This window comes from Anser cygnoides, chromosome 2 (assembly GCF_040182565.1).
Source record: "Anser cygnoides isolate HZ-2024a breed goose chromosome 2, Taihu_goose_T2T_genome, whole genome shotgun sequence".
NCBI lineage: Eukaryota > Metazoa > Chordata > Aves > Anseriformes > Anatidae > Anser > Anser cygnoides.
The window spans coordinates 69,293,588-69,308,892 of NC_089874.1; the positions used below are offsets into that span (position 1 = coordinate 69,293,588).

The 15,305-nt window shown below is 34.5% G+C and overlaps 1 protein-coding gene across 10 annotated transcripts in view; it reads right to left on the minus strand.

Annotated features, from left to right (window-relative positions):
• Positions 1-15,305, minus strand: part of BRD9 (bromodomain containing 9) — a 32,039-nt gene that overhangs the window by 16,153 nt on the left and 581 nt on the right. For 6 of the 10 annotated variants that reach the window (XR_007159852.2, XM_048053578.2, XM_066992369.1 and 3 more), the window contains exons 2-10: positions 14,473-14,693; positions 12,610-12,742; positions 10,752-10,812; positions 9,664-9,808; positions 8,430-8,540; positions 7,474-7,649; positions 4,335-4,467; positions 2,146-2,221; positions 573-668 (exon numbers count right to left, since the gene is read on the minus strand). Coding sequence is in view for 9 of the 10 variants with exons in the window: in XM_048053578.2 (XP_047909535.1) it covers positions 573-668; positions 2,146-2,221; positions 4,335-4,467; positions 7,474-7,649; positions 8,430-8,540; positions 9,664-9,808; positions 10,752-10,812; positions 12,610-12,742; positions 14,473-14,693 (1,152 nt within the window). In the remaining variant the exon portion in view is untranslated. The remainder of the gene's footprint in view (positions 1-572; positions 669-2,145; positions 2,222-4,334; positions 4,468-7,473; positions 7,650-8,429; positions 8,541-9,663; positions 9,809-10,751; positions 10,813-12,609; positions 12,743-14,472; positions 14,694-15,305) is intronic. The other 4 variants (XM_048053586.2, XM_066992371.1, XM_048053585.2 and 1 more) reach the window with 2 other exon arrangements.

Consider the following 15,305-nt stretch of genomic DNA (forward strand, 5'->3'; position numbering starts at 1 on the left):
AAGAGCAAAGTCACTGAAAGAAAAAAAAAAAAAATCGAAGTTTTTCTTCAGCCATTTTCTTCAGTCAAGATTTAACCAGGAAATTTAAAAAACAACACTTGCATGGTTTCTGTGACACTACAGTGCTACAAAACAGTGTGTTAGGAACTATTAGAAACGTCAGTGCTGGAAAAAAAAAATGCACATTTGAGTTGATCAGCACTCTTGTTTGTGAAATTCTTGTGAAGAATGAAGAATATGATACAACAAAGTAAATGGCCAAAAGTTTCTTTCTCAACTCCAAATGCTGTTCCTCAGGAAAAAATGTTTTCTTCCACAGAAAATGGTGTACCTTAATTAAAAAGCTTCTATGGTACTTTCATTAATCAATAATCTCCTAAGTTACGTTTAAATATGCAAAAAAAGTCATTACAATTAAAACTGCATTCTGCTGCAAATGGAATAATTATATATTATACAAATAACTAAGTGAACTTTTCCCTCAGGTGTGACAGGTATGATCTGAAATTATCTTTTATCTAGAAATTGCTCAAATAAGTCATCACAAAGTCAAAACATTCTTTGGCATTTACCTTTGTTTCTTCGTTCATCTTTAAAGCCCAGTGTAGTGAAGCCAGGTAATAATTTGCTTGACAGTGAACTCAGATCCACTGGGTGAGTCTCTTCCTCTAACAATTTGATTAAAAAGAAGATGATGATTTTTTTTTAAACCTTGTGTTTAAAACTTACTTATGGTGAACATTTAGCTGTTGTTATTTTAAAAAGTTGTAGTTACTGTAAAAGCAAAATTCTGAGGTTCTGAGAACTGCTTAATTAAAATGGCTAAAATAATTTGGAATATGTTTTCATGATAAATAAATAAATAAAACAAAGCCAACTAATCTGTATTTAGGACACTTTCAGTTACTTTAAAATCTCACTGACCATGTTATGAAATCTAGCAGTAATTATACTCAGTTACTGAATAACAGAAAGCAAATTTATCACTAGAACCTTAGTAGAATAGAAAAAAATAAACTACAATAAAAATTCAGATTATAGAATTAGCTGTAAATCCGGTGTAACTACTACTAACTCTACAATCAAGAAAGACTATGGAGCATAGAAACATCAGGAAGCAGTACAGTGCTTTATAGTACACAGTGAACATTTGCTCTCCAAAAATTACCATCACTACCTAAATTCTCAGTAGCATGATTTCAGAGGTATTAATCCCATTCATTTTATTTCATTTTTTCAGAAATACGTGCATCATGGCAGCCAAAACGCTCAATTTCATTCCAGAACAATTTAATCCCAAATGAAAAAAAATGCAGACAGTAAAGGAAATACAGGTTTGCATCTCCTTATCAAAAAATCAACAGAAATGTGACTACTCAAAAGGGTTCATGCATTCCTGATACAGGTAAGCTGTAAATCAATACCAATCTCAAAATGTACAGAGAAAGGAGTACTAAAATCAACATGACATATGGCAGCATAAGGACTATGCTATGTCATTCATTACAAACTTTGAAGACTTCTGTATTTTGAGCTCAAAACCAAAAAGAGTGGAAAGTGTAAGATAATATAAATAATTTGTGGTAGTAACACAAACAAAAAGCATAGAAAAGATTAAGGAACTACAGAAAAAAATAAGCAAAACTTAATTAAGTTAAAACAAATTAAACCAATAATTTAGAACAGAAATGCATATACTGAATCATCTTTTTTGAATCTGTACATATCACATTCGTGTACCATTACAGTGCTTTCATTCATAATTTGTCTATTAAATTTTAATAGTCTAGCTAATTGGAGCAAAAGCCTGTCATGCAAGTTCTCTGTAAAGTTGTAGCAATATGTAATTGCTTATAAGGAGATATTATTTTACCTCACTGTTGGCATCATTAAAACAGAGCATCTGAAAACTTGACAGGTAAAGAGAAACATCTCTATTTAGAACCTCCAAAATAAGCTGCTGGGGAAAACTGTTATGGGAGTACAAATTTACTAAAAAGAAAAACAAAACCCAATAACAAAACAAAACAAAAACAAAAAAAGTCATCTGTACTGCACAGGATCTGTATGTACATTTAAGACTACAAAATCTACTAGAACATTCAGTATTATAGAAAGGTTTGCTTAGAAGATTACACCATTTACCTTCTGCTTCTGGATCAGATGAATTTACTACACTAAATAATAAAGTTCCATCTCCTCTTTTTTTCAGATAACCGATCTGTAAATACAACCACAAAGACATAGATGTAATCATTCAAAACAGCCCAAACTCAAAGGAGATGCCTGCTTACACAGAAAATTTTAAAAAGCATTTTTAGCTGTATTCAGATCCTTCCTACTAGTGTTCTAACTTCTATCTGCAATCTACTTTACTTCTAATTTTCTAGTCTAGACTGAAATACTTCTTTATGCATCTCAACCACAACTTCCTCTAATTAGAAGTACTATCGTGAACACACTATCAAATTCTTAAAAAGGAAGTAGTGCTGTGACAGACCTATCAGAGCACAAACGTGATGGTAAGAAGACAAAAAGAGATCTACCTGAAAGATAATAGAACACACTGACCTGTAAAGATCACAGGTCTCTTTGTTGACACAACTGAGGCAACAAAATAAGCTGATGTCAGAAACTACACGTGAATCATGCAAAAAATATTGTAACTTCTCAGTAAAGACAAAAAGAAATGTATATTCTACCTAAATATTTCCAAGTAAGTTTAACAATACACCTCTGCAGGTTTTTTTTTGTTTATTTTTATTTTTGCTTCCTCTAAAAAGTTGAAAACTCTGTCCATACACAATGCCAAAGCTAATGATGGCATTTAAGAAAAAAGAAGCAACAATGCTGGAAAGAGGTATGAACGAGAATACCTTCAAGAGACGGCAAAAGTTAACAACAGGTGAACTTCAAGTATGTGTCAGTGTTGCCTACTGGGGTCTGCAGTGTGTTGTCTAGCTGATTAACAGCCCAGATATGAAGAGCTGCATACCTTCCTTAAACAGCACTGACTTACACTCTTCAAAAGTGACTGCTTCATGAAAAGCATTTTCAGTAATGGTAGCAAGTAGCAGAAGATGGACATTGCTGTAAAGGTGGTGGGTTGTTTTTTGTTTGTTTTTTAAAGAAGAACCACCCTTGCTTTAGAGGTTTCCAAATAGCCTTCAATCCTAGTGATTCTTCTTCCTAGCTTCAGAAATATACCAAAGAAGCTAAACCTTCTCCCACTGTTCTATGAGGCTTCACTTCCTAATCCAGCTGAGCCTAAAGTGACTACAGTCAAGAGCCATGGTTCAAGAAATACATTTAAGTTGGAAAACACATTACTACCACTAATGCTTCAATGCAAATCTTTCTTCTACAACAGTAGTTAAAAGATCAGGTTGAAAACGCAGGATTTAGCAACATCCTGAATCTTTTTTTTTTTTTTGATTGCAGTGGTCACTACTGTACGTGACAATGAGAAATCAGGCCAAAGTATAATGGTGGTTCATAAGACTCCACATGATGCAACGGAAACAGGGTAACATATATATCTCAACACAGACATGTAGGGAATGCCCGCAGCATTCACTCCAAACCCTAGCAGGAAGTAACAAACGAAATCACACAGCTAAGAAAAATATAGCCTATAAACAGATCGTGCTTAAGAAAACGTACTATCACTGAGTTTTTCCTATTAGTTCCTGAACAGCATAAAAAAATCAAATACTTTGAATGGTATCAGCATCATGTCCAAGATGATCAAGCTTGTGGTAAGCACCGTCCAAAATTCCCACCCAGACAACCCACTGCTATTTCCTCCTGGTCACTGAAGGATGTCTGTATTTTGTAATCACACAAGAATGTGTGATAGTTGACAGCCACTACCGGTAGGTACAAGACTAAAAGAGGTTCCAGACTTCTCATTGAAAACAGTAAGTTCATACTTAAATACTTCTTAACTCTGTTAGGATCAGGGAGGAATCTTAATAAACCTTTAGCCAAAGTTTGTTCCTTCTGTTGTTGCAGCATTAAGAGAGTGCCATGTGATTTTAATCGCTTTCAATACTAAGGGTTGCAATTAAGGAAACCAGATCAAAGACCGACCAATGTTCACTGTTTTCTGCAGGTAAATTTTTAAAGACGTTCCAAGTATGATACAACTTGAGATCCATTTAGGACGCCCTAAAAAGGGCTTCCGTGGGAACTAAGTGATAGACAAACCACACATAGCATACGTTACCCTTCCTAGATGCTACAGTCTCACTGCAGCACTAAAGCCTATTTTCCAAGATGCAACAATGCAATTAGGCACATCACGGAATTGTGAAGTTGGTCATGAAATAGACCTTGCTGTTGGGAAGATATCGACTGATCCTATCCCGAGCCTCATCTGCTGCATGTTCCACTAGTGCCAGGACGTGTTCTTCAGCAGTGCTGTCTGTCAGGCTGCACGCATTTCCCTCGGGTTCAAATATGCAACTAAAGAAAGAAAAGAGTAGTAGTTGTAGAAATTAAAAGATAAAACAAAGGGCTAAAATTCTGAGCTTGCTAAACAGATTAGTCCTACTCCTTTCCCAGTGAGAGTCTACTTTAGCATTTCAGTAGAATTATAATCATACTACAAAACTGAAGTTTTTCAGCAGAAGCTAGCTTATTAACTGTTTCTGTACCTTGATGAAAATAAAGGAAGAACTTCAAGACAGAAATTGAGATTAATTTTTTACATCATTACAAGGTGAATGTTATATGCAACCTTGGTCTCCCACATAGACAAATATGCTATTACCGCAAATTCCAAACAGAAAGATGCAGAAAAGAAATTACATGATGAGGGAATGGACAATCTGCAATTCTGTGGGGAAAATATACAAATAAATAAAAAACCCCAACAGATTGCAATTATTAGGATTATGTCGTGTAGTTCCCAGAAAGAATAGGACATTGCTCCCAGTCAAATAGAGATTCCTTTTAACTCCTACGTTTGTTAATATTGGCGATCAGTGTTCATACTCGGTCACACCATTCCTGTTTATCTTTTAGTAGATCACTCTTCTTTACAGCACCAGAACAATAAAACGTAACGAATAAGCACACCTCAAATGGAACAGGACATAATATCCTCGCTATTATATAAAAACAGAGAAAGGCAGTATTACAAAAGGAAATGCGAAAGTACCAGTAGGATATGGCAGTCTTCATTAAATATATAAGTAAACCTCTGTACATCAAAATCTTTTAGGGTATTACGTAGAGATTACAAACTAAGGGCCAAACGCCTTAGGTACTAGGTAAGTGAATGCAGAGCACCTCTACCCAAGATCCATTTCCTTGTCCCGGGTTACCTTCTTTTATTTGCTTAGCTAAGATTTTTCTTTCTGTATAGAGATTCAGATCCAATACACAGAAAGTTTTGCTATTAAAGACAATGGAAAGATCACAGGGTCACGAGAAAAATGTGTTAAAGCTTTTTGTTCCAATGAAACTTAAGGAAATGGTGCATACAGCAGCAAACTCCTCGAAAACAGATACTTTCCATCACTCTACAGAATGCATAATGGACAAGAATTTTAAGTGAATGTTCAGCAGGTACACTGGACAAAATTTTCAAAAAATGCTTAGATATTAAGATAATCAAGTCACTTTCTAAACTACAGCACAGAGGTCTAAACTAACGCTTTTTGAAAACATTGATTTCAGCTCTTTGCTTTTAACTGTGAATTGTGAAGGCAAAAATATCTCCTACCATGTCTGATTCACTACCCAAAGTTCTTATTGTACATCAAAAAGAATATTTATCACACCGGTGCCAAAATACAATTGGTTTAAAGGTCAAATTAATTAGCAAAGAAATAGTTCTGAGTACTAAAATTACATAAACACTGAAAAGAACAGGAAAGTAAATTTATAGCAAAACTGATCCCAAAGAAACTGGAAAGCAGGATACAATTCACAGTCGTCTATTTCACATATTCTTGACCATGTGATTGCACATTAAGGTTGATTTTAAAGACAAAGCAGTACTGTGTTGCTTGGCAGTCTCAATTTCCTTTTCTGTTAGCTCTCTTTACTTGAAGACAAGCACACAAAAAGCGGCAAAGTACAAATGTACTTCTATAAGGTAGTTTACTTAAGAAGTAATCAGAAAAGGAAACCTATTGTTCTGGTATCATACAAACCAAATAATGGTATCCAATAAATAAATAAATAAATACATCTGTATGAGGTCCCATTATACAGAAAGCTACATTCAATTAATTCCTGTATGTAATCTATTAAACACAATACGCTTTGATCATTGCCTGTTATACAGCAGCAGGTGTGTTTCTGTATGCTGACATCAGAACAGCCCCAGAATTACTCAGTTTAAAAATATTTTTAAAGATTTAAAGATTTGCTGTCTCCTATTGCCACAAAATACTTTTCTTCCCTCAGATATTAAATAGGATTACAAAAACGTTCTTGTTACACTAAACATGTGACTGTTTAGAACTTCTTTTTAACAAAAATGTGAGAGCATCAACTTGAAGTAAGAAACTATTTTTTTCCTCTGGATGTTTAAGAAAGAAGACGAAAGAAGACTGCAGGACATATCTCCATAATCAAATTATTTGATACATAATTAGCAGTGCTCTGTTACAGTTTGATTTTTATACAATTTGTCAATTAAATTCCAGTTGACGTAATGCTCTGCAATCTATCCTAGGACATCTATGTAAGTCAACATTCACTAAACAAGGTAATTTCCTTCTAAATCAGGGTTTCTGGTACAATCTCCTCATAAAATAGAAAATAAAAACCTATTCAATTTGTCCAAAATTAGGTTTTAGCAGTAAAGACATGATTTTGTGACAAGGGGGTACCTGTTGCTAGAAGACAGCTATTTACACTACCAATGTATTTTACAAAGAAGCTTAGTAACATTTCACTGGGAAGAGGTTATCATCTGCTTTAGAAATAATCTTCTGTACACCTATATCCTGCCAGATAAAACTAAAGTTAAATAAAAATCATTTACTGATCTGGTCCACTTTGCCCTCTCACAAAGATACTGTTTAGATTTTAATACACACCAACCCTTTTTTTCTTTTTAAAATGAACACAGTGATTTTCCATCAAGTTTGACATTAACCACAAGATCAAAGTAGAAAAATCAAAGTTATGACAAAACATGAAAATTTTGTGTCTATGTTAAAAACCCTACTTATTTACTGCAGATGTAAAGAAGGATAAAATATTAATATATACACATTAACTGTAAGCTGGTGTTCAAAAGAACATGCAGTAATTCTTTGAGTTGCTTGTTTCAAGTTGGAATACACTGGATTATTAAACTACCTCTAAGAAATAATAAATAAATTAAATTGCTCATTTATCCTACGGACCACAAGGAAAAAGGACACAAGGAGTCTATTCTCAATTCTTTGCTGCTGTCTGATATTACAAAAACTGCAACAGACCAGTAAGCATGCCCGTTAAAACCTTTACCTAATAACTTCTTTATTTTGCTTTTTAGATTTCTTGGTAGTCTCTACTTGTACAGGAACAACTTCAGGGACAGGTTCCTCAACTGATGTGTCTTCATCACCCAAAAGAGCTGCCTGCTGAGAAAAATCCATGTCCTGCATAAACGACATGCTGCGCTTCAAAGCTAACAGCCGTTCCTAGAATCAGAAAGGACAGAGCAGCAGGGACTTAACCTTTCCCTCACAGCCAAGATGCTATGATAATGGGATGGGATGGGAATGGCCATGGCCTTATTTTGTTCTTAATGCCTCATTTCCAATGGTGATGCAACATGATTTGGTCATGGTAGCATGGCATCAGAATTTCTGCAGACCAACTATCCAGAGAAAAACAAACAAAAACCCATGCATGTGCAAAGACAGCTGCCTATTTTACACAATTCTTACCGTAACAGACCTGCAACACAAACATGTTCACACGCATGCACACACAAAAAGGAGCTCACAAAAATAATTCAATTATTACAGACTAAAATCTGCATTTGAATAAAAAAAATGTGTGGGTTTGCACATGCAGATCTGTGAAATACCTGAAACCTCCCATACACCCACCCATCCTTAAAAAAGAAAGGCAGAAATAAAACTTAAATAGTATCTTATTTTCAAAGTTGAACCCAGAAGCAATGTTTTATAGTTGGATTTTAGGCACTTAGATTTTAGGTACTTCCACTGACGCCTGTGGAGTAAGCTCCTACAGACTTCAGTGATGCAGATGAGGCTGATAAATAAAGGTGTGTTTATAATACCAATGCCATCAAGCCTCTAAATATAGCAGCATAAATAGGTACTGCTATAATTAATGGCAGATGGATGAAATAACAAGACTGTTATTAACTATGTTCCTTTTTTTTAGAATGACCGAAAAACCAACAACCCCGAAACAAAGTATTTCTGCTTTGTTTTTAATAGGTCTCTTACTTTGCTCATCATCTTAAAGCCTGTATGCAATATCTTCTTGGCTAGCTTGTAGTAAACAGTATCTGGTCTGTTGTACGTCATTGCATTATCACACATAAGTTTAAAATCTGCCTGTAGAATGCAAAACAAAAAGCTGTTAAAATTTCAAACTCCTTTGTTAAATGACTGGCAGTTACCATTTCATCAAGGCAGCTCTGTCAAAAACATTAACCACAATAACATTCCAGCAGCAAAAGCAGAACACTCATGGAAAGCCAAAATGGAAGACTGAATTGTAAAGGTTTGAGCCCTTTTTCTCTTTTCCCTTATTCAGAATGCTCAGATTTGTCTGGAATTGTTTTTCTGTGTGTATAAACAAGTTTATACACAACTCCTAATAAATACATATCAAACGGACAAAATGTAAAAGAACTACTATTTGTCAAATCACTTATAGGAAATCTAAGCCATGTTTTACTCACCTTGCTGGATTTTTCTAAGGAAAAAAAAAAAAAAGAAAAACAAGCCAATGCTCGCAGCCAAGGCTACTGTTACATCAATACCACCCTAGAAAATAACACTGAAGGCAGCTGATGGAATTTTATGAACTGGTTAAATAAAACTCCTTTCCTTCCAAGAGCTGACATCATGAAAAAAAAAATCAAACTGTACTGTCTGTAAAACAACAATGCATTCAATAAAGTATTACAGCAATGCCAATACCCAAAATAGCTAAGACAAGTTGCCAATAACTTTGCCACATAAGTTCTGCCAAAACACCATTCCAAATGAAGTTATATGGAAAACTATATGGAAATACACAGCTGCTATTGTATCTCACACAAAATGCTTCAGTAACTCCAGTTTTCTTGCAGACATTTAAATTACCATTTAATCAATCTAACCCAGTCTAGATTTAAAAAAAAAAAAAAAAAAGAGCAGCTACAGGTTCCTTAAAACAACTTAATCCTTTGTAATATTCTTACTCATATTTACATCTAGAAGCATGAATTCTATGTAACTTCAGAGTATGTACTTGGTTTCCATGGTAATTTGCAGTAGACTGTGGTAGAATAGGAAACTGGGAAATAGAGAACTTCCACAGTGATAAATAAACCAACAAACCCATTCTAATACAAAGAATATACTGAGTTCTGAACATATGAATGCTAAAATAATTTAAGAAAGGCCTCTAAAGTTAATCTTTGATTTCTTACTGAGGTGTTCTGAAATAACTAAATCTCTATCAATTCACCTTGAATTCAGTGACTGATTTGTATTCATTTGCTGCAATTTTTTCCTTCATAGTACCAAAATCCATGGGGTGCTTTATTATCATGGAATATCCAGGAGCAATGGCATCCGTGACTGGAAAAGCAAAAAACCCATGAGGATCTTTCCTAAAAGTAAAAAAAAAAAACACAAAACAAAACAAAAACACACAAACTTTTAGATTTATATAAGCAAACAAAATGGCCATTGTTTCTATACTACATTAACGGCATAAACGGGCAGTCTTTTTAAAAACAACTGAAAACACTCTCCCAAAACAGAAAAATACTTGAAAAGTTCCCTGATGCAGGAGAAAATTTTGATTATGCATGCGTAGACTTTCTGAAAGAGATTCAGCTAGTTCTTGAATTATGTAATTATTTCTTGTATGCTTTCTCTATCTCTAGTTACACTCCAAATGGGTCTTTTGGCTTCATTCAGTGAAGAGGCTTCACCTCATTCAATCTTCTTGTTCATAAGATCCTCTAAAAATAACTGCAGTGTTTACTATTTTACAGTAGTTCTAAATTCAGCTTCTTGCTATGTAATAAAAACAGAAAAATCAAAGATTTCTGTAATTTTCTTTTCAAAAATATGAGCTACAGGGTTAACATAAGAAAAAAAACATACAAACAATAAAATAAAAAGCTTCTCCAAATCAGAAGATTATCAAGCAAGCAGGTATATATTTGCTTTGGCATCTGTCAAAGGACGTAGAATAAAACACAACTTCTCAAGAACAGTTCAATCTTTAGGCTATTACAATTCATAACTGTTTTTTTTTTTTTTTTAATTTCCTAAATTCAGTTTTCAATATTTACTAAATCTTCAGTTGCAACATACCCTACACCCAAAACATACCATGCTTAACCCCAGGCATTGTTGGTAACAATATTCAGCAACTAATCTTTAAAAATTAACAAGTCTGACACAGTTGCAAGTTACCAAACATATTACAGCTACTACAGTCATTTAGGCATTATTTGCTAACAGAAAACCAGGATAAGTTTTAAAGTAACATGTATGTGCTAGGCACCGTCAATATAACTAGAGATACAATATGCTTAATACCTTTGAAGCTGGCGAAGGAAGTGTTCTAGTAATTGCTGGATTGGTGTGCTCTCATTTTCAGCTGCAGTTTGAGATGGAAACATGGATAAGTGCAATGAAACGGAGAATACAATAATTAAAAACAAAAAAACAAAAAACAGACAAAATTGTAACTACAAGTGCAACTTGTACTGGTTTAGAGATAAATGAGACATGGATTTCAATGACAGCAGAAGCACGTCAGAATCTATTTATAAGCATACAGTAATGATTTATTCATCTTTATTACTTAATCAGTTTTAAACATAATAAATTAAAAACTAAGTAGATATTAAATTAGATGCAATGCTAAGTCTATTAGTAAAATTTCTTAAAACTAATAAAGTGAACATAAGGTGTTATCTATTTTTACAGAAAAGAAAAAAGAACCTTTGCTGCTCAAGTAGTGCACTTGGGAAATCCACATTCTGATATTTCACCAGTGCAATTTTAATAGTTCCTTTGCCATAACACCAATGCAATTAGCACATCTGAGATTCAGTCTAATCTTTTCAGTCAAAAAGAGGAGTGACACACAGATGCAGACTTCCCGGAAAGATAGGTATAGATTAAGGTATTGCCTAACGTACAGATTAAACAATAAACTCTACAAATGTTAGCTACCTGGTCCATGTATATACTTAAGAGAGACTGGCTCTCATGTGAAGTTTGAAAAATTAAAGCAGCATCCTGAAAACTAGAATTACAGCTCCAACTCTTCATCACGAAAATGGAGAAACATTTCCCTTTTTAACCAAAACAGCTAAGACAATTTATATGCTTTCACATCTGTCTGTTTCCAAGCAGATGAAAATAGAACCCTAGTTAATATAGGTGGCAGTTTCTAGCCTGACAGCTTTTCAGGACTCAAGACTCTCCAGAGACATAAAGCTTTGATCAGAAAGTGTCAGTAACCCCTATCAGGGCACCTTTACAGTTGACGGACAAATTCCTAATTTAATATTAGAAGTCATTATAAGTAGTCATAATTGTAGTAGCTATAATTAAAAATTCCTCAACAAATGGCTTGACCTGTTAACGGGCAGTGTTTTGAAAATAAGACAATACATTCCTAGACACAACATTTACTACTAAGTTCCAATTCAAGGCAGATGGGTACTAAGATCATGATATATCTGAACATTCTGTGTAAGAAAAAGCTTCCACTGAAAAGTGTTGAAAACCTGAAGGGATTAAACATGCAGAGATTACCATACACAACTGATACAAATGTTGGCTAGTGATGAGACTTAAATAAAACTGGTAATGGAGTAGGGACTATGGTCCTTAGAGACATCCTATCACAACTTATCTGCCATACTTTTGATGAAAAAAGTAATACTCAAAACTTAAATTACTTAAATATTTATATACTTACATACTATATTAATATACTCTGATGTTTAAAACTCCACACAGATTATAAAAGAAGACTATAGCAACAGCTAAACAGTCTACAAGATTTTTCTCTTGAACTGAGCAAAGCTTAATTTCAGACGTTATGACCATTGCTCTGTAAATGCCAAGGAAATGCTAAGGAGGAGGAATTGTGGAACACCAGGCACAATGACACTTTATTCTACCTAGTAACAGGAGCCTGAACCAGATGTCTTCAGCATGTTCCATCTATGAAAACATACCTACTAAAATGCAGCAGCAACAAGAGGAATATTGATTTTTCAGACAGTGTTTTCAGCATTCAGAAGTTTCTGCTAAGTCTCTAAAGTTCAGAAAATTCTCATGGAAATTTTACATTCTGGTACCTTGGCAAAAGCTTGATTACTTTGTTGTCAGTGTTTTAAAAAGCACTCAAGATGATTTAAGTTTTCACACTGCTCACCTTGCTGATTTCTGCATGCTCTGACAGGACGATCTGGAGGAGGTTCAACCTCCACTTTTTTTCCAGGATCAAAGTCATCAGTTTCTCCTTCAGTGTCACACTGCTCTTTCTCCCTTTTCCTCTTTTTCTCTTCCTAGTACAGAAGGAAGAAAACAGGTCTTAGAACATACTTGGAATGTGCTATTCTACACACAAAAAGGTAAAGACAGTAATTTTCCATTTGGAATGTTCAAGGTATATCTGACCTGTAACATGTAATAATACTGTTTAAACAATAGCGTCACTTCAACTGCCACTTGTCAATTTTTATTTCTGATTATGTAATACTATTTACCTTTTTCCTCTTTGTATTTAATGCACTACTGTTCTCTCATCAGTTCCTAAAAAGAATGTTAAACTCTGAAGCTATTTACATGTGAAATTACATGTTAATACCCACATCAGAAAGTAAACAAAGCTAATTTCTGATTCAGTAAAGAACAGTCTGTAGATCTGCTTTCATCTGTGTGTGTTTTGTTGCTTGATGCATTAAACAGGAATCAATAAAATACGCAATAATTCAGTAACAGTATAAAAGTGCCACAAGAAATGCTCTGACAGGGGTGGCAATTACTGATCTCTTCCTGAGCTTCAAAGCAAAGATATGCTCGAGTCATTCTTACAGTAACTACTCACGTTTGCACAGAAAAGCATACTTTGATTAACCTTGTTTAGACTACAGTTTTATTACTGATCTACCCATTAGTTTCTTTTGTATGCAACAGTAATGAAATTCTGGAGAAACAAAACAAACAAACAAACAAACAACAACAAAAACACACACACCAGAAACACACACCCAAGAAAAAGCACAATACCCTTGCATTAAACGTGGTTCTTTTGGTACATTTCAACTCCCAGACCTATACGTAACTGAAACACTTGAAAACATCTCTACAAATAAAGTTTTCCTCTCTCTGTGCTGTGTTCAAGAGCTTCTGAACAATCCTACAAAATACACCACCTTCAAGTAAACCGAGCCCAACAAATCGATTTGAAATAACACTTTAGCCATAAACACACACAAAGGAGTACAGAAAAACTGTCAGATGAGAATAAAATGACAGCATAGAACTTAGAAAGCAGAGAGGTCGAAGTACGATTAGTACACAAAATCAGTATTATTAAAACAAAACTGTAGTGTCAGTGCCTTCTTGCCAATTTCAACCTCACTCCTCAACATGAGTCGTGTCCTTAGGCATAACTAAGGTGATCACAATTTCTACTAACAAAACCACAAAGCCACAAATGCAGGTTATTCTAAACAAGAGATGCTACGACTACTGTATTACAGTACTCAACAGAGCACATTTTAAAAACCTGTTTTGAGTAAACATATAAGTTTCCATGTCCAATATCTTGTAATGTATTAGGGACAGAAGTTCATTCTGGATTTATTTGAAAGAACAAAAATACCCTCTTCAAAGGGTAGCAAAGCATGTTTCTGACCTGGGTGAAATATGAAACATCAGATTTAAGAACAGAAATATTTCTATCTAGAGACAAAACAAATGGATAGGAGAAAAAGCAGTTAAAAGAAACAAGCTTTTACATTATTCAACAAGTCATCACTTAGGTATCACTCTTCTAAATGGAAGAAATGCACTAAGTCCCGTACAGGGGTTTTCTACCGTTCTGAAGTGTGAACATTTTTTGATTTGATTTTGATTGAAGAAGTTTCCAAACAATGACCTTCCTACAATACCAATTAAAAAAAAAAAAGAAAGAAAGAAAAGTGTTTCTGTACACTGAACCAGATTTTACATCTGATAAGTGTGCATGTCTGAATTCAGGTATGTATAAATTCTAAAAGTAACAGCTTACCTTTCTCTTTCTTCTTTCTTCATCATCAAGATGCTTTTCCTTTTCTTTCTCAGACTTTTTTTTCTTTTTTTTCTTCTTCTCTTTATGTCGTTCTCGCTCATGATCTGATCTGTCATCATAGTAACTAGAATCATGCCCTGACCCAGAAAGTTCAGTCACTTCACTGCCTCCAACTTTAAGTACCAGTTTTAAAGGTTTTTCCAAAGGCTTGTCTACGTAATCTAAATTAAAAAATAAAAAAAGAAAAAAAGTGATGGCAATTAAAGTCTTATTAGGGATGCTTCTTCTGGAAGCGCTATTTACAAGAATCTGCTATGGTTTGAAAATGCACGCGATACGTTCAGAGATACATGCAATTGCGAAGGCTAGCAAATCCACATTAAGCAGCTGCTGTTCACACATTTAATATCATGACTTCCAAAAACCCAGAAAATACAAGGAACTAACTCCTTGGCTCTCCATAAAAATATCATAGATGCAAGTATAGTTCTTGCGTCCTACCATAAGTCCAAGTGTCAGTGCTTGCAAAACACAAGCTGTTTCTAAGCTTAAAGCACCTGACAACCAACGGTAACAGTAGTTATTTCACTGGATTTTTTTTCCTGTCAGCGTTTGAACTGTTTGCTAGAAGCACTTCTTGTATCTGCTAAATGACTAATCTTTCAACACGTCCTCCCACAAAGTAAAACCTCAATTGTTGCATGAGAATTCTGAATACATCTAAAAATGTTCCCTGAGTCGCGCAGCATGACAAACGCTTGTCAGAACAAGGTGAAAACACGTATCACTCAAACACTGATATACTAATGGGAATCCCTCAATAAGAGCCATAC